The 21,767-nt window shown below is 44.1% G+C and overlaps 5 protein-coding genes across 5 annotated transcripts; 3 read left to right on the forward strand and 2 right to left on the reverse strand.

The window, feature by feature from the left end:
• Window positions 1-2,606: 2,606 nt before the first annotated feature.
• C922_04068 (hypothetical protein) lies at window positions 2,607-7,700 on the forward strand (the record flags this gene model as incomplete). Its single annotated transcript, XM_008819653.1, has 3 exons — window positions 2,607-2,898; window positions 3,116-3,229; window positions 3,562-7,700. 3 exons carry the CDS (start codon window positions 2,607-2,609, stop codon window positions 7,698-7,700), a joined length of 4,545 nt encoding a protein of 1,514 aa, XP_008817875.1.
• Window positions 7,701-11,490: 3,790 nt separating this feature from the next.
• Window positions 11,491-14,833, forward strand: C922_04069 (hypothetical protein; the record flags this gene model as incomplete). The annotated part of the gene is made up of 2 exons (XM_008819654.1): window positions 11,491-11,598; window positions 11,735-14,833. The coding sequence occupies 2 exons, from the start codon at window positions 11,491-11,493 to the stop codon at window positions 14,831-14,833; spliced, it is 3,207 nt and encodes a 1,068-aa protein (XP_008817876.1).
• A 415-nt stretch (window positions 14,834-15,248) lies between these two features.
• Window positions 15,249-16,421, reverse strand: C922_04070 (50S ribosomal protein L11; the record flags this gene model as incomplete). Its single annotated transcript, XM_008819655.1, has 4 exons — window positions 15,249-15,394; window positions 15,575-15,656; window positions 15,876-15,996; window positions 16,258-16,421. 4 exons carry the CDS (start codon window positions 16,419-16,421, stop codon window positions 15,249-15,251), a joined length of 513 nt encoding a protein of 170 aa, XP_008817877.1.
• Window positions 16,422-17,851: 1,430 nt separating this feature from the next.
• Window positions 17,852-19,279, forward strand: C922_04071 (hypothetical protein; the record flags this gene model as incomplete). Its single annotated transcript, XM_008819656.1, has 3 exons — window positions 17,852-17,888; window positions 17,996-18,930; window positions 19,112-19,279. 3 exons carry the CDS (start codon window positions 17,852-17,854, stop codon window positions 19,277-19,279), a joined length of 1,140 nt encoding a protein of 379 aa, XP_008817878.1.
• Window positions 19,280-19,917: 638 nt separating this feature from the next.
• C922_04072 (hypothetical protein) lies at window positions 19,918-21,164 on the reverse strand (the record flags this gene model as incomplete). Its single annotated transcript, XM_008819657.1, has 6 exons — window positions 19,918-20,115; window positions 20,240-20,299; window positions 20,430-20,508; window positions 20,642-20,776; window positions 20,890-20,988; window positions 21,100-21,164. 6 exons carry the CDS (start codon window positions 21,162-21,164, stop codon window positions 19,918-19,920), a joined length of 636 nt encoding a protein of 211 aa, XP_008817879.1.
• Window positions 21,165-21,767: the final 603 nt, after the last annotated feature.

Below are 21,767 nucleotides of genomic sequence, written 5' to 3' on the forward strand. Positions count from 1 at the left end.
TATATAATTAAAACGAAGGATAATCTTTTTTTTTAATCGCTTTTTAATTTTCATCTGATGATACAGGTATCTTTCCATTTCCATACATATATGTAGCGCTTACGAGGAGAAAATAAACCACGTTTTATTTTCGCGCGTAGCTATACATATGTATATATGCAAGTACCTACACGGCAGAGATCCATACAGATGCGCATCGCACGCTTGTACGTGTTTATGTGATCACTCCGCTTACGTGCGAGCTGTTTCTTTGTTCCCATTTCATGCCAACAGAAAAAGTACGATAAGAACACGTGCCCACAGAGAGTCGCCAAGGCCAAAAAAAGAAGAAAAAAATGCAAAGGAGTACAAAACAAATGCATACAGCAAAGGAAGAAGAAGAAAAAAAAATTATATGTATTCATATATGAAGCATACATATAACATACGTATTCGCATGACTACACTTGCATGCTTGCGTTTGTTTTGCCTCATTTACATCGCCACGTTCGTAGCGGCACACTCGTATGGCTACATTTGTACGATTGCACGTTTATGTGTACACTTCTGTGACTTCATCCACGTGGCGATATTTTCATGCGTGCTTTTTCGTACCTCCACTTGCCTACGTTTCCGGGAGCATCACTTCAATGCAGCTTTCCCCGTTTAACTGGAGCGGAGTCAACGGCGAGATTGTGAAACGAGCCAAACGCTCGCGTACGTACATGCGTGCTCGTACCACAACACAGAGCAGCAGTCGCCTGCATCCCTGCCGTGCCGCAACTGCCTTGTGCTTCATGCAACACGTCCTCCTTTAAGCCAATGGCATACGACGCATACATATTTTGCAAAACATCGCCACCGTCACGCGTTCATACCTATATACCAGTTTGACGTGGGAAAAAAAAACGTACATGTGAGCATAGTTACACCACATTTTTTTTTTTATCACACGCCATCGCGCATACACCCGCGTAACACACAAACAGTGTTATGAAACAAGCAATTATGCAGAGGCAAATAAGACGATAAGAAAAAAAAAAAGAGGCAGATAATTGCGCCCATTTTTTGCAGCTTTCAAATCAGAAATTGCAAATTTGTGTACAATTTTGCATGTGCCAATTGGATGCGCACCGTGTGTATTTTTCGTCTCGTTTTATTTTCCATCACGTCGCTTCTCTATCCCCCCTTTTTGTGCAATTATATAGTTGCGAGCGTTTAAGAAAACCAACCAGGTGAGCAACTTGACAAGTTTACGACCCTGACAGTTTTACTCCATGCGACATTTACATAGGTACGACGAAAGCTCGCCTCCCGCTTCAAATATTGGAACACTTTGCCTGAACAAAAATATAAACAAAAGCGCTTCTCAAAAAAATGGATGATATAGCAAGAAAGACTCGTCAATCTTTACGATAAATCAGCTCAGGAGATATTTTCGATTTTGAATTTTGAAGCGCCATTCGTGCCTTATTCTGTTCGTGAAACTTTGTTTGCGACCATTTTGCTCGTGCCGATCTGTGCGTGACCAATTGTCACTCGGGATCATCCACCTGTCGGCGCCCACTTTCCGAGCCACTCCTGAAGAGTCAAAGTTTGCTGCACGCACGAAGCAGCTTCGCCGGAACCAAAGGGAAAAAAAGAAAAGGAAAAATAAAGGAGACAACAAAATTAACGCCAATTTTAAAAAAAAATTAAAAGCATAATTAGCGCTGACCGAATTAACGTCAAAGAGAAACCCATAACTTTAGAGCCCCAATTAAAAAAATTTCCAAAGGGCCCAGACGTACACACCACATACACATCACCAAACGTGTATGTAAAGGATATACTCTCAGGCGTAAATCCAACGCGAGGGAAACTTACGCGCCCGAAGCATTTGCACATTATCATAGCACATACCGCGATTCTTTGGTATTTCTACCATTCAGCGAAGAAAGCACATCGCCACTGCACTTGTATACCCCTTGGAAACTCATTTTTGATAAGCGTACATTTTAAAATATATTTATGTGTATATGTGGACAGTTGTCAAAATACATACCAACAGGAACAGAAGAAAAATTATTTACGCGCATTTTAGACCAATTCAGTGACCATTTTTAAAGACAAAAAAAGACGAAAAAGAAAAAAGGCTTATTTAATTTTAATTAAAATATTAACACGTAAAGCAACACCCATATAGAAGCAAAAGAAAAAAAAAAGGAAAATTTTTTTTTTTTTTTTTTATATGCATTGGGTACATTGACGACATTCATGTGTGTGGAAAATTTCCACAAACGGGCACTTCTCACCAACTCACGCTCATAGCTTGTCAATTCGTTTTTGCCAAGTTTATAAATAGAAACACATACAAAGCTCTTCACAGAATAAAATTTTAGTTATCAAGTGTTTATCTCTTTAAAGGTCTCCAAAGGGAATTTTCACCGCCCACCCCTCGGAAGGGAAAACTGCTAAGCGCAAGGCGAATACCTACAAAGGGTCAAAAAAAGCACGTACGCGAATAAGCCAACGTAGCATCGGAGAAGCAGAGTAGAGAAGTAGCGAAGTAGTCGCCAAGCTCAGAACGGCCAACAGAACTGGCACACAAACACGATTAAATGAGCACAGTTATGGAGGAAAGCAAAATGGGAATCGAGGCGAATAAAGAAAATGAATGCCAAGGAAAGGCGATCGAAGGGTCGAACGAGGGAAACACCAACGATGAAACGTGCGTCAAGAATGGTAGCAATGAGAACAGCAACGGGAACGGTCAAGGGGGGGAAAACAGTGAAAGTGGCAAAAACGGTGAAAGTGGCAAAAACGGTGAAGGTGGCGAAAACGAAAAGGGCAACGAAAACGAAAGCAAGGCCGAAAATGAGGAGAACAAAAGCAGCAACCGCTGGGCGGACATGTGCGAGGACTACGATGCTCCCTTAGGTAGGAAAAACTTGCATACAACGCGATTTTTGTAGCAGGGAAACGACCCCTCGTGTGAAGGTGTGCATATGTTGCGCCCGTGTATGTAGACACCGCCTTGGTCGGGTCTTACCCCTATTCGCAGCAATCCCGCGTGAAATTTCATAAAAATTTCACATAAAATATACGTGGAGGAGCCCATTTTATTCATACCTCTTTTTATCCCCCCCCTTTGCAGTTGACACATACAACGACGACAACGATATGAAGCACAAAAGGACGGATACCAATTTTAACGACATGAATATGAATAGTAGCATGAAGCAAAATTATTTCATGTCAAACAAAAATGGTAACTTTGCATTACAACTGTGGATAATTTCGTGTGTGTATTTTTTTTCCATGAAAGTGATTTTCTCGTTTTTCGCCACTACCTTTGCCCCCTTGTGACACCCACATGGCGCTGCCGTTTTTGGGTATACCTAATTGCCGGTTGAGGATGTGTTGGTCACCATCTGGGGGGAATCCATATCTACGAATTTGGAAAATTTCGAGAATGCTTTTCTGCCCAAGTTGTGCATATTTTTTATTTTTCCTGACCTGTGCGTATTTTTTTTTTTTTTTTTTGACCTGAATTGGCTATCTCATACCTCCGCGTTTCTCTGACGCTTTCCCCTCCCGTAGAAATGAACAACTTCTCAACAGGCTACGAAGTGTATATCCGAAACCTGCACCTGGAGATAACGAAGGAAGAAGTGTACAAGTTATTCGAGGGTTACCGCATCAGGAGGGTGAACATTTTAAATAAAAAGGGAAAAACAGCAGCAGCGTATGTAGAGTTTGACAGTGCGGAGGACATGAACCGGTCGCTGGAGTTAAATGGAAGGATGATTTACTCGGGAAATAACACTTTCGAGCAGGGAGCAATATCGGTCATAATAAATAAGGATAAAATGAAAAATTTCAACACCAATCAGAAGCAAAATAAATTTAAAAAAGTTATCGGAAGGAACAACAACAGCTTTGCCAACTTGCGACAGGGAAATAACAATATGAGTAACTTAATGAGCAATTACAACGCGGGAGGGAATAGCAACCTAGGTAGTGGCAACCTCAGTAGCGGCAATAGCCCCTTCGGAATGAATAATAATATGTACTACAATGACAGCAACAAGAGTCTGAACATGGACATGAAGGGGAACCCGATGAATACGACACCTTTTAATAACTACACACACATGAAGTTAAATTATATGAGCAATAGTAATAGCGCTGCTGGAAGTGGCATGCACATGAACCAAGGAAGCAACAATAATAATGCCAACATGCTAAATGACAAAATGAATACTAGTGGTCCGTTTGCCTTTAAAAGTATGAACTACCCCAACAGCGGCAACAACAATCAGGGGGGAAAAAATATGAACATGAACAGTGAAGGCAATGCCAATACGTCCACCGTACCAGAACAGAGGAAAAAGCTCGTCCTGAAGAAACGCTCCGTACCCCTGGATCAGAAGACGTATGTTATCAACCCAAATATCTTTGGAGAGGCCAAACCGGTTGATACCAATCCGGACAAAATTCTAGGCGATAACATTACCAAGGAGAAAGAATCAAATGCTACTACGAATAATGTTGGGGAAGAGAGGGATAAGAAACTGGAAGGACAGGACGATGACGACGCGCAGCAGAAGAGAGCCATCGGAATGAACAATGAAAATGATGGGAACAGTATGAACGATCCGAACAGTAGCAGCGCCGGAAATAAGAACGTCTTTAACTACAAAAAGAATATGAACGGAGGCAGAAATTTTAACTTTAATAGCAACTTACAGAGCAGCAACAATAACAATAACAATAGCGGTAGCAATAACATTAACAGTAGCAATAACAATAGCGGTGGCACTTCGGGGGGCAAGCTCTCCAACACGAAGAAGATTTTCATGATGAATAAGAATAACCCCTGTAACAACCCCAACAGTGGCATGAAGAAAAATTTAAACAGCTTTGATAATAACCAGAGCGGGGGAAAGGCCATAGGAAATAGCGACCTGAACAGGCCGCACAGCCCCAATGCGAACAACCTCGGCCAGGATTCCAACAACTCCACAGGGAACATAAAAAGGATAAATAAGAGCAACAAAAATTACAAAAATGCCGACATGAATAATACCGTAAACTCCAGCCCATTCAGCACCAATGTGAAGAGCATCAACGCGGATGACAACAAGAAGGGATTGAACCTGAGAGGAATGCATGATCATCATAACGCCCTCGAAAATAGAATGTTCGGAGCGACAAACGCAGATGAGCATGGGGCAGGAAATAATCCCTTTGGGGGAGGTAATAATCAGTCTGGGCACGACTCGGAGGACATGTTTGCCAACATCCGAAGCGGGAACTTAAAAATGGAGAAGAAAAGCAACGACTCGCCATTTTCCAGCACGAAGAAGGAACTAAACATCATCAAGAAAGACGACAAGGCGAATATCAAAAATATCATTATGAAGAATCTGAAGCGGGAGGATGGAGGAAATACCAACCATTTCGGGAACAACAGTGGCGATGTCGGAGGAGGAGGCCACAAACACAACAGCGGAAACAGCTCCCTTTTTCGTAACAACGATTCACTGGGACTCAACTTCAGGACAAACAAACCTGGCGGATCCACTGGTGCGTCCAAAATGAACTCGGACAATGATGGAGGCAAGGACAGCATGATGAACTATAAAAAGATTAATGATTCCAATTTTAAGAAAGGTGAGGAGCCATTTGAGAATCTAAATCGAGGCCCCAACAGAAATATCAACAGGAATAACAGCTCCTATGGAAATGTCACTTCATCCCAACGAGCGAACACAGGGGCTACTTCCACTAACAGCCGAGCTAGGGGAACCACCACCGGAGGAACCGATAGCTACAACACAGCAGGGGAAGACAACTCCTACAGTTACAACATTGAAAATTTGTACGACAGCTCGTTGAAGTATGTGAAAAATGCCAATAACTCAAATAAGGCAAAAAAGATCACCGCTGTGAAAACGGTGAAGGTTATCGCGACGGAGAAGAAAAACGATGATGACGATGACTCAGAGGAGATGAAAGATAAGAGTGGAAAGGACGACCCAAACAATGACGGAGCGGGGGATGACCACAACGCAGGCACCGGTACCGGCGGCAACAACAACAACAGCGGGAGCGGTGGCCATGGAAAGGGATTTGATAAAAGCGGAATGGAAGATAAATACAATGACGATAAGAAACTAGGGAACAACAATTACGACGACTCCGGCAGAAGCAATGATAGCTACACATACGAATCGGATAGCTCCGAAAATTGCAAAGATATCACCACGACCAATTTGAAGTCTACTCTTCTACACACCAAGACGAAAAAGAGAGTTAAGAAGAAACCGGTCGAAGAAGGCGAAAAGAAGAGCGGAAATAACCCTAATGACGAGAATGCACAGAATGGCCAAGGGGGAACAACAGGAAACAGCAAGGGACAGAAAATCGATATTTTGATCAAGCCCAATTTGAAGAAGGGGGAAAATATTTGGGAAGCGAGAACCCACTTGCTGGTGGAGCAGAAGGAGAACAGCCTCAAAAATGACAAACCGTCGCACGACGGCTCCAGGAGAAGTCGCTCCCCCTCGAACAGGGTCAGTCGCAGCAGCAATCGCAGCAGCAGTCGCCGCAGGGATGGAAGCGGCAGGAGGAGGGAAGATAGCAGGAGGGATGACATGAGGAGGGACAGATACGGACGCAGATATGAAAGGCGAGACGACCGCCGAGACGACCGACGGGACGACCGTCGAGATGATCGTCGAGATGATCGTCGAGATGACCGCCGAAAAGAAGACCGGAAGGAAGACCGAGAAGTCCACCGAGACGATCATCGAAAGGAAGACCGGAAGGAAGACCAAAAAGACAGCATCAGCGGTAGCGAAGAAAAACGGGAAGATGATAAAAAGGAGGAAGAAAAGGAGGAAGACTCCAATGACAACAAAGATCAAAGCCGGAAATATGACAAGTATAGCAGTCGAGGCAACCACTATGAGAGAAAGCGAGACGGCAAGTACGGCGCGCCCGATAAAAAAGGGTACGACACTAAGAGCTACGCATCGGACGACAAGAGGAGGCACGGCGACTCGTACGATAGAAGCAGCTATAAGGATGGTTATGATAGAAGCAGCTACAAGGACAGTTACGACAGGGGAAGCTACAAGGATGGGTACGAGAAGGGAAACTACAAGGATAGGTACGAAAAGGGAAACTACAAAGATGGATACGATAGAAGCAGCTACAAGGATGGTTACGACAGAGGCAGCTACAAGGACGGCTACGACAGGGGAAGCTACAAGGATGGCTACGACAGGGGAAGCTACAAGGATGGTTACGACAGGGGAAGCTACCGAAATTCTCATGACCGCATAAGCTACAAAGATAACTACGACCGAAACAGCAACTACGTCGAATACGACAAAATCGACAACAAGTGTTATTCAAATAGCTACAACTCCATGAGACATAAAAACTACAAACCTCATCACCCTTCCCATGGCAAAATGAATAACTATAATTACCAGAACAACTATAAGTCAGGTCATTATTATAAGTATCCATCGAAGGGAGGACCAGCGACCTACTACAGCAATAGCAAGAATGTTAGCAAGGCTAGTGAGAAAGAGAAAACCGAGACCAAGCCAGATATACAGGCCATCCCAAAGAAGGCCATCGTCACCACGGTTAAATCGAATAACGTTTCGATTAAGAAGAACCGTTACGAGTGCTTGGATGATGGTGACGAGAGCGACAAGTGAGGTGCTAATATGTATCAGAAGGGCGCCATGTGTATGTATATATATATGTATATGCCCCTATATCATTCAAGAATCGTGTGGAGAATCTTACCAACAAAGTTGTTTTCCCTCCCCTCCATCTGCGCCAAGTGAACAAAAGGTCCCTTACATGTGTTATCGCATGTACGAGCGTTCTAATGGCACAGCTCACACGTGTGGTGTGCTGCATAATTCAAATTCATTTCGAACGACAAGCAAAAGAAGGGAGGAGAGATCCGCCAATTCGTCCACACACACATACACACAAGCACCCATTATATGACCTTATCTGCCTATATGCAACCCACGGGAGAGAGGATCTATTTACCCCCGTTTTTAACATAACCTATTCATGCAGTGACTGTTCCTCCCCCCAGCAGTTACTAATTTAATGACTTCTCATTATTGTATGCATGTTCATTTTTTTTAATGCCAAATGACTGACACACGTAATAATTGCTTCTCCATCTGCGTCTGAATCTGCCCCAGCATCTGCGTCTGTATTTTTATATGCACCACCTTCACCACCAACAGCAGTAGCCACCTATGCGTTTTTTTTATTCTTTAATTAACCTGTTCACTGGTTAATCTTAAAGCATGTTCTCCCTGTTACGCCGTCTGCCTGCACTAGAGTTAATTTAATTCGCTGCAGAGGAGGGGACGCACTGTATGGCGTGTATAACGTGTATGCCATGTGTGCATTTATGTACACATACGGGGGTATCCACCTCTGCGCCAGGGCCCTTTTGTGCGATGTTATGTTTGTTCGCGGTGCGCACTGGTAGAAGCGTATGTGTAGCCGCGGTGATGTAGAAAAGAAAAAAAAAAAAAAAAAATCAAATAAAATAAAATCAAATCAGATCAAATCATTTTTTTTCTTTTAAAAATGTTAGACAGCACAGAAGTGACTCTCCCAGTTGGCCACCCGTTCGGGGTCATTTTCGCAGTTGTCGAATTGATAATCTAAGGCTTACGGGTTTGCACCGTTTGCGCCGTTTATATTGTTTGTGTGTTTTACGCGGTATATATGGCTCACATTGTTCGTAGTTTTCTTTATTTATCACCGACGATTGCTTGTTGCATTACGTAGAAGTGTTTTGCCACCGACCGTAACCCACGTACAGACGTAGACACATCCAGGCACAGGTGTATAATTTACTTACGCCTATTCCCCTCCTGGATGTCACATTTTTTTAAATGCGACACGTTAATCTTCTCGCGCGTAATTATATATTATACTACTGTGCATACCTCCCTACAGTTAAAGGGACAGACGGTCAGTTCACTCCCTTTGCCTTTCTTTTTTTTAATTCATCATATACCAGCATAGTTATAATTCGAAGCGGCGATTATTCCCCTCTCGCCATTTGAGCAGCCATTTTATTATTTCCCCTTTTATACAATTCTCCCTTTTTTTTTATCCTTCTTTTTCCCATTTTTTTCCTTTTTTCAAGTTGTTCATACCTATGTAATATCTTTTCCATAAACCAAATAACCCAAAGTGAAAATAAAAATATGTAAAAGGAGAGGCAAAGGAAAGGGACAGGAAAAAGTAAAGGTAAAAGTAAAAACGAAGTAAGACAAATGTGCCAATGCGGCAAAATAGCAAAATTCAACCGCATCACCTGTAAAGGCAAAGCCCCATTACGCATTCCAACTGCATCCATGGTGGATCCATTAATTCCCTGTCGAGCGATGTCCCAACTGCCGACCTACACACGGGGGAAAAACGACATCCTCCTATTCACACGTACCCCCCAAAGCTGTCGAACAGAACTGCATGAACAAATGGTGCCACTGATTGGTGGTAGTTAAATGCCCTTTCTCTCCATATGGCAATGTCATAAAGGACAGGAACAGAAAAAATGTTTCGCATTTTTAGCAAGACCTGCCCGTGGAAATCACGCATCTGATCGGGTCATTCGTCAAGAGCCACAACAGTTGCTCTCCTCCACATTGGATAAAGAAAATAATCATTTAGCAGGGGATGAGGGTTATTTTATCTTCTGCAAGGGGAAATCACATATGACGTTTAACGGGTGGCATTACCTATGCACAGTCGTAAAAACCCATGCTGCGTAACGACCGGTATGTTGCCTCTTATGGGCCTGTCTGACCAATTGACAATTGTTCTCTTTATTTTTAATTTTCAATCATGCAAAGAATGGATATATTAAGAAACGGAATGACGTTTAATGTATCCCTGTGACGAGGCCACCAATCTGTGCCAACAGCTTTTTGCAAGTCCACTTTGTACCACGGGGCAATGCCCCAACTGCTTACCGCCGCAGCGGGGAGCGACACGCCGAAAAAAAAAAAAAAAAAAAAAAAAAAAACACTGCACAACGAAATGCTATACATACCAGTTTTAGAAAGAAGCACTAAAGGTGCTACATAGTGTTAAACTACTTTTACATAAACGCATGGGGCCTTTCCAGGATGGTTTCAATTCGCAGAATTGCAAAGGAAATTTCATTTAAATGGCGATTCGCAAAAATACCGCCTCGAACTGTTAGAACATATCGCCCACGCGATGAATGCCAAAGTACGAACCAAGAAGTGCCTCCGCGTGAATGCAGCCCTACCGAGATGACCCCCGGCGGCTCCGAAGTGGCGATTTCCGTCCACTCGGTTAGCCTAGCCTCTGCGTACATCGTCATGTGAGAAAGCGAGTCGCAACAGTTGCGGGTATATACACACGGCGACGCGGATCGTTTTGCTCTGATGCTCATTCGGGGAATCCCCCGCGACGTCACAGTGCGACGATTTGTATGCCCATTCATGCGCCAATTTGTATGTCATTTCTCAGCTTTGTTTTTCCTCTTTTTTCATTCCCTCTAACAACTTCACGCTGTGCAAGTCGCCCCTTGCAAAGTTCCCAGCGAGGTGAGCCCATCCGCACGCCGACTTAGCCAAATCAGCACTTCACGCGCTTAAACCCTGCGCGCGTCGCTATCATAGGCCCTCTGTTATTCTTTGCGAACGTCGTGGCGACCAGGAACGGACAACTCCCCACGGCATTCAAATGTGGGTGGATCGCTCAGTCATATTCTAACGTGACTTTCCTATTCCCCATGTGTGCTCACCAGCGTGTTGTGGCCTCCCCCATTCTGGTTTTATACGAGTGCTCCTTTTTGTGACAACGTTAAGGTGTGCTTTCCTTTTTGCCCCCTGGGGAAGTGAATTTGCCTTCTCTTGATTGGAGTCCTCCCCGAGAAGGAACTTCTTTTTTTTGCGTCTGTTTTGTAACTGCGATGTATGATAAACAGTCCAGTTAGAGCTTCTCTTCCGGTGTTATTTTGCCATACGATATGCACCTCGTTGAGCAATTTCGCTCGTCAACCCCCCATTCGCCGCTGCATCAGTAAGGCAACGGGGCCTCGCGCCATATTGTAAAAAAAAAAAAAAAAAAAAAAAGTACCCCCCGCATGCGTAGTTACAGCTTAACATGAAACAGCACTAAGCGAGGGGGAAGAGGGTACATATGTTTGTAGGTATGTATATACGTATATACATATATGTATATACCCATGCGAAAGGCCCCCCCTGCACGCACACACACTTGCAAATGCTCATGCGCCGGCCGCTACCTCCCCCGCTCGTGTAAATGCCCCCCACGTGTTCATACGTTCACCTGATGAGTCACTGCCGGGGGAGCATATACAACCATACGATCATCACCGTTTAGCTTTCGCGCGGATATAACGTTTTGCCACGCCAAGGGATTGAGCGTTTTTCCCCTCGGCCGCGCATCAAACGCAGAACGATCACCATGCAGAATTACAGGGACCTAGCGAACACCACCCTAGATCAGAAAAAATTTTTGGACGAATGTATCTTCATCGTCAAGGAGCAGAGCTTTTACATGAAGCAGGCACTGGTAGGGCTCCGTGGGAAAGAGGAAAGATGCCCGAACATCCCGAGTTTAGGGCAGTCTATGCACGTCGTCTCAGAATAAATTCGTATTATCTGTACAAACGCCGCTTTACCACTTCACCGCTCCCTCCCCCACGCAGGAAAATGGATCCCTCCGGGACACGCTGAAGCACGCGTCAAACATGCTATGCGAATTGAGGACGTCGCAGCTGTCGCCCAAGTACTACTACGAGCTATACATGCTGATATTCAACGAACTGCAGCATTTGGACACATTTATAAATGACAAAAAAAAACATAAAAAGAGGTTTATCGATATATACGAGAGTGTCCAACATGCGGGAAATATCATCCCCAGACTTTACCTACTAATCATTGTGGGAAGAAACTACATAAAGAACAAAGACATTAAGGCAAAGTATATCTTAAAAGACATGACGGAATTGTGTAAGGGTATTCAGCATCCACTGAGGGGGTTATTCTTACGCTACTTCCTAATTCAGATGTGCAAGGATAGAATACCCGACACAGGAAGTGAGTACGAAGAAGCAGGTGGAGGAAACATAGATGATGCCTTTGAATTTCTTCTCACCAATTTTTATGAAAGTATCAAACTGTGGAGCAGGATGAGTGACAAGGTGGTAACCAAATTGTCACCGGGACAAGAGGAACAAGTTCTGCATAATAATCGAAACAAAGTGTTAAGAGAAAAAATGGATGTAAAAATGCTAGTGGGATCGAATCTGGTTCGTATGTCCCAGTTGGAAGGAATGACAAGACAGTACTATATTGATAAGTGTCTCCCCAAATTGCTACACAATCTTTCCACCATCAACGACTCGCTGATTCAGCAGTACGTCTTTGAATCCATCGTCCAAGTCTTTAGTGACGAATGTCATATATACACTCTGGATATTCTCCTAAATGCTATTTTGAAAATAAATAGCTCACTTGATTTTAAGGGCATCCTCATTACGTTATTGAAAAGGCTCCGATCTTTTATCGAGTCTAATAAGTATGAAGTACCAGCAGAGGTGGACATTTTTTCTCTCTTTTATGAACACCTTGTTCTGTACGTCAATCGGACATTAGATTCATATGAGGGAGGGAAAGGCACGTACAGTTTGGGGTTCCAACAGGAGGGTCACAAATTTCCCGCCAGGGGGGACACAGCTGTGGACTACTACAAGGGGGAGGAACAGAAGAAGAGAGGCTCCCCGACTTGCGCCACGACGGCGGCGTCAGCCAATGTGGTCACCGTGAACATCGCCAACGCGGCAAGCAGCTCCCCTACGATGGGGACCCACCAGATCAACGCGAACGACCTCGTGCCCAACTGCAAAATTGTCAAAAGTGCGGATAGAAGTGGAGACAGAAGTGCAGATAAGTATGCAGATAAACGTGCAGATGGGAGAAGCCACCCCGGGGAAGAGAAGAGGACGATGAACGAAGCCCCCTATTATGGGGGCGCGACGCACCAGGGAAGCAGCAACAAAGCGGCCAGCTATGGAAAAGATCCCAGGGGTACCCACCGCCGGTACAGTAATGAAGAGAAAAAACAGCCAAACGGTGAAGACGATGAATCGGTGGAGAACGTAGTTAAAATGCTGCAAGTTATTTATGAGTTCATTTTTCTATGCATACGTATATACGACGATGCGATTACATTCAGCAAACTGTTTGATCTTCCATACACCATCGCATCCAATGTGAACCTCAACAATGACGTTCTCTGCGAACAGATAATTAATATCATTGTTCTTCCCTTTAACTACTTGGGGCTGAGTGCGCTGAAGGGGAAGAATATGCAAGCGCTGCTGACCAGCATAACATCTCAGAAACATAAAAAGAAGCTCAGCCTGGACGTCATTGACGCGATTATTGAGTGCAAGAATAAGGCCATCGTTTACAATGACGTGGAGGAAATTCTCAATTACATTTCCCCCATTTTTAACGAAGAGGTGACGAGGAAAGCGGACCCCGCAGATGATGCACCCCAGAGAGAGGCCCACCAGAGAGAGTCGCCTCACGCGCACCTGTTCAACCCACAAAACAGCACCATCACCTATACGACCAAAAAAATGTGCAAATTTTTTCACATCATCACGAATACGGACGATATTGACGGGCGGTATAACATCTGCATGCTGTTTTATAAGCACATAGAGAATGGCCCCTACTTGGTACATCTCCTGCCTACCATTGTGTTTACCATGCTGGAGTTAGTCACGACCATCACGAATTTTTCCTCCAACTCGGGCACAAAGAGTCAGTCGCAGCAGGATCTCCCCTTCGAGAAGAAGGAACCCCCCGATGAGCATGCCCTTGATGAGGACGCCCCCAATAAACATACCTATGATGACCATACCTATGATATGCACACCCATGATGACCTCCACCTGCTACGTAGCAGCCGCGGTGACGGCACCACCCGCATGGACGGCTTCCCAGGGAACCACGCGGACGACCCCTACTTGGAGCAAAAACTAAAGCAATACAACTTGTACGTAAAAAACATTTTAAAATTTATTCACACAAACCTCCTCAGCGTAAGTAGTCAAATTCCGATGCTAGCGCTGAAGCTTTTCCTGCACAGTGCCGTAGTGGTAAATAACTACCATCGCTTCGTCCAAGCACATGAATTCTTATCCTTTGAAAATTTAGAAGCCATCTGTTACGAATTCATAACACAGCCACTGATTATCTACGAGGAGGATATAAACATCTCCTCACAACAGTACAGCTGCATCATCTGGATCACAGGCATTCTGTGTTCCCATATTACTCTCCTCCAAAATGAAAACTACGAAAATATTGCACTCAAGTTAACTCAGCATGCAAATAAGTTGCTCAAAAAAAAGGACCAATGTCTGGCCATCTTGGCATGCTCTCATATTTATTGGGAAAACACAAAGTACAGAAATAGTGCCAAGGTGTTAGAGTGTCTCCAGAAGTGCATAAAGAACGCAGAGATCGCCGTACAGTCAAATAACGATAATGTAGTTCTCTTCCTTTTTTTGTTGCAAAAGTATGTCTACTACTACGAGGCAGAAAATATCGAAGTCACGGAGGACAGCGTGCATTACCTGCTCCATATCTGCCAGGAGGAATACTCCAGAGAGAGCTGCGACGAGAGCTTTAAGCACGAATTCTTGCAGACCGTCAAGTACATACACGACAAGAAGAAGAGTTCCAACGCCTTCGCCAAAATTGGCCTCGACGCCTCGCTTCTCCGCTAGGGGTAGCGGTGGTGTGGCAGCGGTGGAGCGGCCTTATCGAACCCTTCGTGACATACTGTGCTTACTCATAGATATCTCCTATGTGCTGATTTCTTCTCGTTCACTTTTTTTTTTTTTTGTTTTGTTGCACGGAGAATGGCCCAGCTCTGGAAAGAAATACATAACATCGTCCTGTTCTTCAACTGTGATTGTTTTATCTGCACGCCGCAACTTTACCGCTACCTTATTTGTATAAAACGGGCTCTTCCTTGTTAAGATGCTACAACGACACATGTGTGCAGGTAGTATGTAAGCCTAGGGGGGGATAGTACCCTCCCTCATCTGTCCATTATCCACCACAGGTTAGCAACCTCGTAAAAGCTTCTCACACGGAAGTGCGTCTCTTTTTCCTGGCCAAGCTCTCCACACAATTCGGTCACTTTTTGGACCTCTTCTGATGCTTGTTCCGTGTCCTTATTTCCTTTTTTATACTGTCCAGTTGGTTAACATCTACGAAGTACTTCTTCTTCCCTTCGTCGTCCAGTTCTCTGCGCACCTTTATGCCCATGCTGTTGCACGTGCCTTGAAAATATTGCAAAAGGGTGGGAGAAAAAAAGGAATGAACGAATGAATCCTCCGAGCAATGCCCATGAATGTTTTTTTATTTTTAAATTCTGGCGACACCATTCGTGGGTACATAAAAATGGGGGCATTTCACGCAACACGCATTTTGAATCTGCCCCTCTTTTTGTCTAGCCCTACCGATAATATACTTGCAGATACTTTTGAGGGTCATATTTATCAATGGGGGGTCCATCCGCTTGCACTTGGCAATGTGGAAAACCTGTTCTCAATTGTGGTGAAAAAAAAAAAAAAAAATAAAGGAGAGTCCCACTAAGGAACCATCTCTTACAACACATATGACGCCGAATAAACTCCAACATGACGAAATGGATAAGAAGCCCCACCACATAGGCGCTACTTTGGGGAGATCGACTGAACGATGCACAGCCTGCTAAGCGGAACCACCTCTCCCTAACGAAGCACAGGACAAGTGGCATACCTCCGCTAGCGTAATCGATCCGACAGTGTGGTGCTTCGCCGTGGGACTGAACATAGGAACTCTGGCGCATCGTCGGATAAACCAGACGACCGTTGGGGTTCTCAGGTAAAATCGGTACGTCCTACGGGATGGCAAGTATGCGTATGTGTATAATCGGGGGCAGCATTCGAGCAATTTACGCGCAGCATCCGTGTAGCACCCGCTGGATACATTTCGTCGAGGCGTGAACTCTCTGAACGGAGTAAGTCCGTTCTGGAGAAGCTTCTTAACGTGTGCGCCTCATGGTAGGTACTTCCAACCCGCGCGCTCCAACATCACTACGTAGCTTAACACGCGCCTTGCTGCCAAGATCTTTGCCGGCAACTAGCCATTTTCTTCAAACCTGTCATTCAGTGGTTCCAGAGTCACTTGAATCGGCACATTCTTCGAAATGTTTTTCGTCCTCTCGTTAAACTCTTTAAAAAAAGTCATCATATTTATTCCTGAAATTTTGTAAAATAGGAAATGTGACAGGCATGTTAAATGGGGGTACCTCCTTGACAGCATGATGATGCCAAAGGGACAGGACTCTCCTGTCTTCACTGCCTCCCCTCGCGTATAAACACATCCACATACACACTGTGCATGCCATACCTAGGGGCCCCAACGTTTGTCCAATGCTTGCGCTGGGTTTCGCAGAGCCAGACAAAACCACTAAATTGAATCTCCCTATTCGTGACATGGTTTACAGTCCAGTGGGTGGTTCGGAAGACCGTCATTCGAGTTGCCTGTGAAATGGCATACGTGTGAGCAAATGATATGAGAAGGGGAGTTGCCAGGAGGGGGATTGTACGTGACGAGAAAAAAACTGGGCACGCTCAATTAGAGAATCACACGAGTGGAAGCTTACACTATTGCGTACATGTGCTTTTATTCACTCGTGCGATGCAGTTCTTATGCAGGCCAACGTGTAGACTGTGAAATTAGCACTTTGGCCATGCTGTGCAGCCCCATCCCTGCATTGGGGACCCCACCTGTAGGCCACTTGGAAACATTTCTACACTACATGGTCGGAAGGTACATTTATGCTTGCCTTCGGGGTGCGGCGAAAGGGTCTCTCTCTGCTGCTCTTCACGTACATGCGTGGTTTCTCCTGTGACCGCACGAGAAAATGTCGCAGTATGCTAAACGTAGCATGCATGGGAGTACATAAAGAGTGTTTTTTTTTTCTTTTTTTTTCATTTCTCCCCTATTAAATGCATCCTCCTCATTGTGTTAATTGGATCACTCACATTTCGTGCACCACGCTTTTCAGCCTAACGGGCATGTTATCTATTGCTTGAATTGTTTCCCTTCCCATTTCGACACGCGGGAATATCTTCTCCCTTCCCTTCCCCTATTTGAGGATATGGCAAATTGGTCTACTTGTGAAACACAACTTTAAAATAACCCTCCACATGACGCATGCGGTAGAGGTGACATTTTTATTCTTCCTTCCCTGTCGTATATGACAATTTATTTATTTTATTTTTTTTTTTTCTCGTGTGTGTGAACATATGTTACAGTGGTAAAAAGATTTATTCATAATTATTATTATTATTTGTTTTTTTTTTTCTTTACTTGACTTGTTCATATTTAAAAAGGTTTTTATTCCCCGCATGGAACACGAATGCTCGATTGATTTGTCTCCCCCCCTTTTGATGTTAAATGGAAGTATTCATATTGACCTTTATCTTATATTTTCCCACTTTTACCCCATCTTTGTTGAGCATCAGGTGGTGAACAGTTAGTGCCACTTTTCTAACAAACGGGTGTCAACAGTACTGTGTTTTTTTTTTTTTTTTTTTTCGCCAACCGCTTAGGTACTTCACCTGTTCTTTTCCGTCCAGCTCACCTTATTATGCCTCTCCGCACGGTTGCCACCAAGAAAGAGCAAACCGCCACACCGCATACTTTCGAGTTACTTCACGTAAAAAGTTCCACAAAATTGCGCATATATGGATAAGCAAACAATTGTGATTGACAACGGTTCAGGTGAGGAATGTGCAGGAGATAGGTTTCCAAAAAGGGGAACCCGTGAAGTGATGCTAAAAAGGCTGCCTAATTTGCTTACCCCCCTTCGTCTTCTTAACCCCCCGCAGGTTACATGAAAGCCGGATTGAACACCTGCGATGAGCCGACCATAGTGTTCCCAACAATAGTGGGCCTCCACCGAAACAGCGAAATCAAAGAAAGCTACGTCGGCGATGAAGCCATCTTCCGCGAGTCCCAACTGTCATTCTATCGCCCAATCGACCATGGACACATATCGGATTGGGACCTGGTCCAAATAGCCTGGGAATATGCCATCAAATGTGTCGACCAAAACAGGACTGTTGAAAACATACTGCTCACAGAGCCACCCTTATGTTCAACCTCCCATAGGATAAAAATGGGAGAAATTTTTTTTGAGGATTTTGATTTCCAAAATATTAACATTTCCGTGTCGGGGTTAATGTCGATGTATGCCACGGGGTTAACAACTGGTCTGGTCTTAGACATAGGCGATGGAGTTACCCAGTGCATTCCCGTGTTTGATGGATACATAGAAAAGAATTCCATCATACGATCTGATTTTGGTGGAGAAGAACTCAGCATGTTTTTGCAAAAATTGATTTGTGACATTGGATACAGTATGACCACAAGAAAAAATTTTGAATACATTAAGACTATGAAAGAGACTTTATGTTTTTGCTCCTTAAATCCACCAAAGGATCAAGAGAGGGACGATTTAACGGTCACTTATACTCTTCCAGATGGAGATGTTTTACGGGATGGATACAGCTCCATTGAATTATCACATGAACGTTTTTACGTTCCTGAGGCTCTGTTCAATCCACTTATCTGCCACAGGGATAGCCTCAGCATCGTCGACATTGTGTGGAAGTCCCTTTTATTGTGTCCCATTGAAAATAGGAAAACGCTGACTAGCTATATCGTTCTTTCCGGGGGATCTTCTCTTTTCCCAAACTTAGTGGAACGACTGGAGAGGGAAGTGAAGAATAATGCTCCGGAGAGTGCCAGATCGGTTGTGAAGGTAGATCAGACGTTCGAATTATACTTGTCGTTCTTTTTCACCCCGTGGCGGCCTTCACCACGAAGGGACATTGTAGAGTAACATGCTTTCCTGTGTCCAAATGGTGTGTGTCTTTGTGGGAATTTCCTTATGAATTACTCCTCATTTGACGCTGCTTCCTCCCTTTTTTTTTCCGATACAGGTCCACGCGCACGAAAACAGAGCCATTATGGCCTGGTGCGGAGCGCGCATTTTCTCACAACCCGAGATAAGGGACGCCCAGGAGGGCCTATGGATATCGAAAGAGGAATACGAGGAAATCGGAAGTAACATTTTTTTGACAAAGGTAAGGCGAAAAGATGACAATTGATCAAAATGGGCCAAAAAAGAAAAAAAAAAAAAGACGAACGAGGGGGACAAACTACACACCTGGTCGTGCTAACGATTTGCACTTGAGCAGGTGTATTCTATTTTTTAATTATGATTAAGCGCTATGCCAGCTTAGAGAGGGCCCTCCCCCAGCACACGTCTTCCTTTTTTTCAATCAACCTGATTCGTTCCCGGCACAATTTCTCAACACAAATGATGGTCACGAGAGGTACATACTTGTATGTGTTCATACAAAAATGATGTATACACTTATATCTACCCCCCTCTCGATTTTTCAATGCCAGGCAACGCTGAAGCTTACATAGGACACTCACCCCTGAGACGAGACCATATCATACCATACCAGACGAGTCTCTTTTTTTGTCGTTTTTCTGTTATTATGTAATAATTGCTACTTCTTTTTGTTTAGTAGATTTTTTTTTCTTTTCGCTGCTGTTTTTGATTTTTTCTTGCTGAAAAGGGGGAAAGAAGGTGGAAAAAAATGGCGATGTTTTATTCTGTTACGTGGGAGGACAGAGTTGCATATGTCGCGGGAGGAAGCTCCCCGTTTCGCCATTTTGGTGCTTGGATCGTTTTGATCGAAGCGATGGTGTTTCTAATTTTCGCATTTCTCATTGCTCATTTCTCATTTTCTCCTTTCTCATTTGTCATTTTTTCATTTTCCCATTCCCCCTTTGATGAATAAACAACCTGCTTGCGTATGATATTTTCGATCCTGTAATTATAGACCCCCCTCTGTGCCTTGGTTGACACGAGATGATGCAGATTTTTCGCAGCGTTATGTATCTTCGTGTCCTTCACTTTGTTATCGTGTAGCTGTAGGAAGGAAGAAGATGTTTTTTTTATTTTTTCGTAAAGAGGTTGGCACACGGGCAGACCGAGTCGCATCAATGTTGGTTCCTCTCAATTAAGAAGTAGACTCCTTCCTTTGGTTCCTTACCAACTGTTTCTTTCTCTTTTCCTCAATCCCCTGAAGGATAATTCCTTTCTGTGCCTTTACCTGTAAATATGAAAAATGTGCATGCATTTGGGGAGTGCCCGCTCTTGTGGCGTTGTGCGTAGATACGCCTTTCCCTCCTCCTCTGCCTCGTTCTGTTTCTCTTTTTTTTTCTTCTTTTGGGAGCCTCTACATGTTCATCCATTTCGATTATTTCCCTCTTCCGCCTAAAGAAGTCGTGAATGTATTTCCTGGAGCAATACCCCCTGAAGCTGCCATTATCGGAGGAAAAAAAAAAGGAGAGGGGGATGGGGGAAGCAGTCACTTGTGTCTAGGCTAGCAGATCGCAGATATTTGCAACACTACAAATTTGCCGCTCCTTTTAGGCCTGTTTTTCCTCATTACACCTTCTGTATCTTGGTTGCACTGTCCGACATGTACAATACGGCTTGCTCCTCCAGCCTCTGCCTCTTCAGTTTTCTGAGCAAAAATTTGCACGCCAGAATATCTATGGCGTCCTTCGCGCGCTTCAGAAAGTACCTACCAGGGGGGGAAAAAAGAAGAAGAGGGATACCACTCCCCGCAGAGCATTAAGAACATATATATACACACACGAAGTGATACATTCTTTTCTGCTTCCCGTGCGTGGCTACTTATAAACAAGGTAAGTCCGCCTGGTCAAATAGCCCCTGTAGCACTTCTGTATCGTGATAGCGGCGAGGCGCTCTATCCCGGCGTTTTTCTCCTTATCCCTATCGTGAATGAGGAACAAGCAAATAAGTACATGTGCCAACATGTGTAAAAGTCAGCAGGAGTGACGAAAATGGAGGAGCGGCTTCGAGATGCTCTCCCCTTTTTATAACCTTATGAGGGACTTATATTCTCGAGACAGTGCACTGCCCTGTTTGGCAAGCTTCAAAAAGTCCATTTCGTGTTATTTTTTCAGCAATTTTACAGGAAGTTGAACTCAAAAAGGGGGGTTAAAACCCACAAGTGGGAGGAAACAAAGGTGTGCACACAACGGCGAACGAGCTCTATGCGTGCTGTGCAGCCGCGGGGGGAAGAGTCTACCAATGTGGACACTCACGATGAACAAAAAAAAATGATGACTCGACAGATATGTGCCATGTGATATGCCACGTGATGCAATGTGACGCTATTTTGAACAAAAAAAAAAAAAAAGAAAGTCGCGTGGGTTTTAATTTGTCAACGAGAGTACCCAGTCAGATGAACATATTTACTGTCTACCTATCTGTGCGGCTCTCTCTATATATGCCCCCATAATGCACGCAAAAGAAGAAGAAAAAAAAAAAAAAAAAAAAGGGAAAAGGATAGGAAGCAAATCTCTACAAATGAATGGACGCATCCCCTGTAACGGAGGCTACGACGCTGGGAATATATCGACAGAGGGGGGGTTCCACATTTTAATAAAATTTGTCAAACAAATGTGCATCAAAAAAAAGAGGGCGGTGGGAGGGGGGAAAAAATCAAATGAGCCAACCAATCACAGTTAATCCGTTGATCGAGCGGA

This window comes from Plasmodium inui (assembly GCF_000524495.1).
Source record: "Plasmodium inui San Antonio 1 unplaced genomic scaffold supercont1.19, whole genome shotgun sequence".
Classification (NCBI taxonomy): Eukaryota; Apicomplexa; class Aconoidasida; order Haemosporida; family Plasmodiidae; genus Plasmodium; species Plasmodium inui.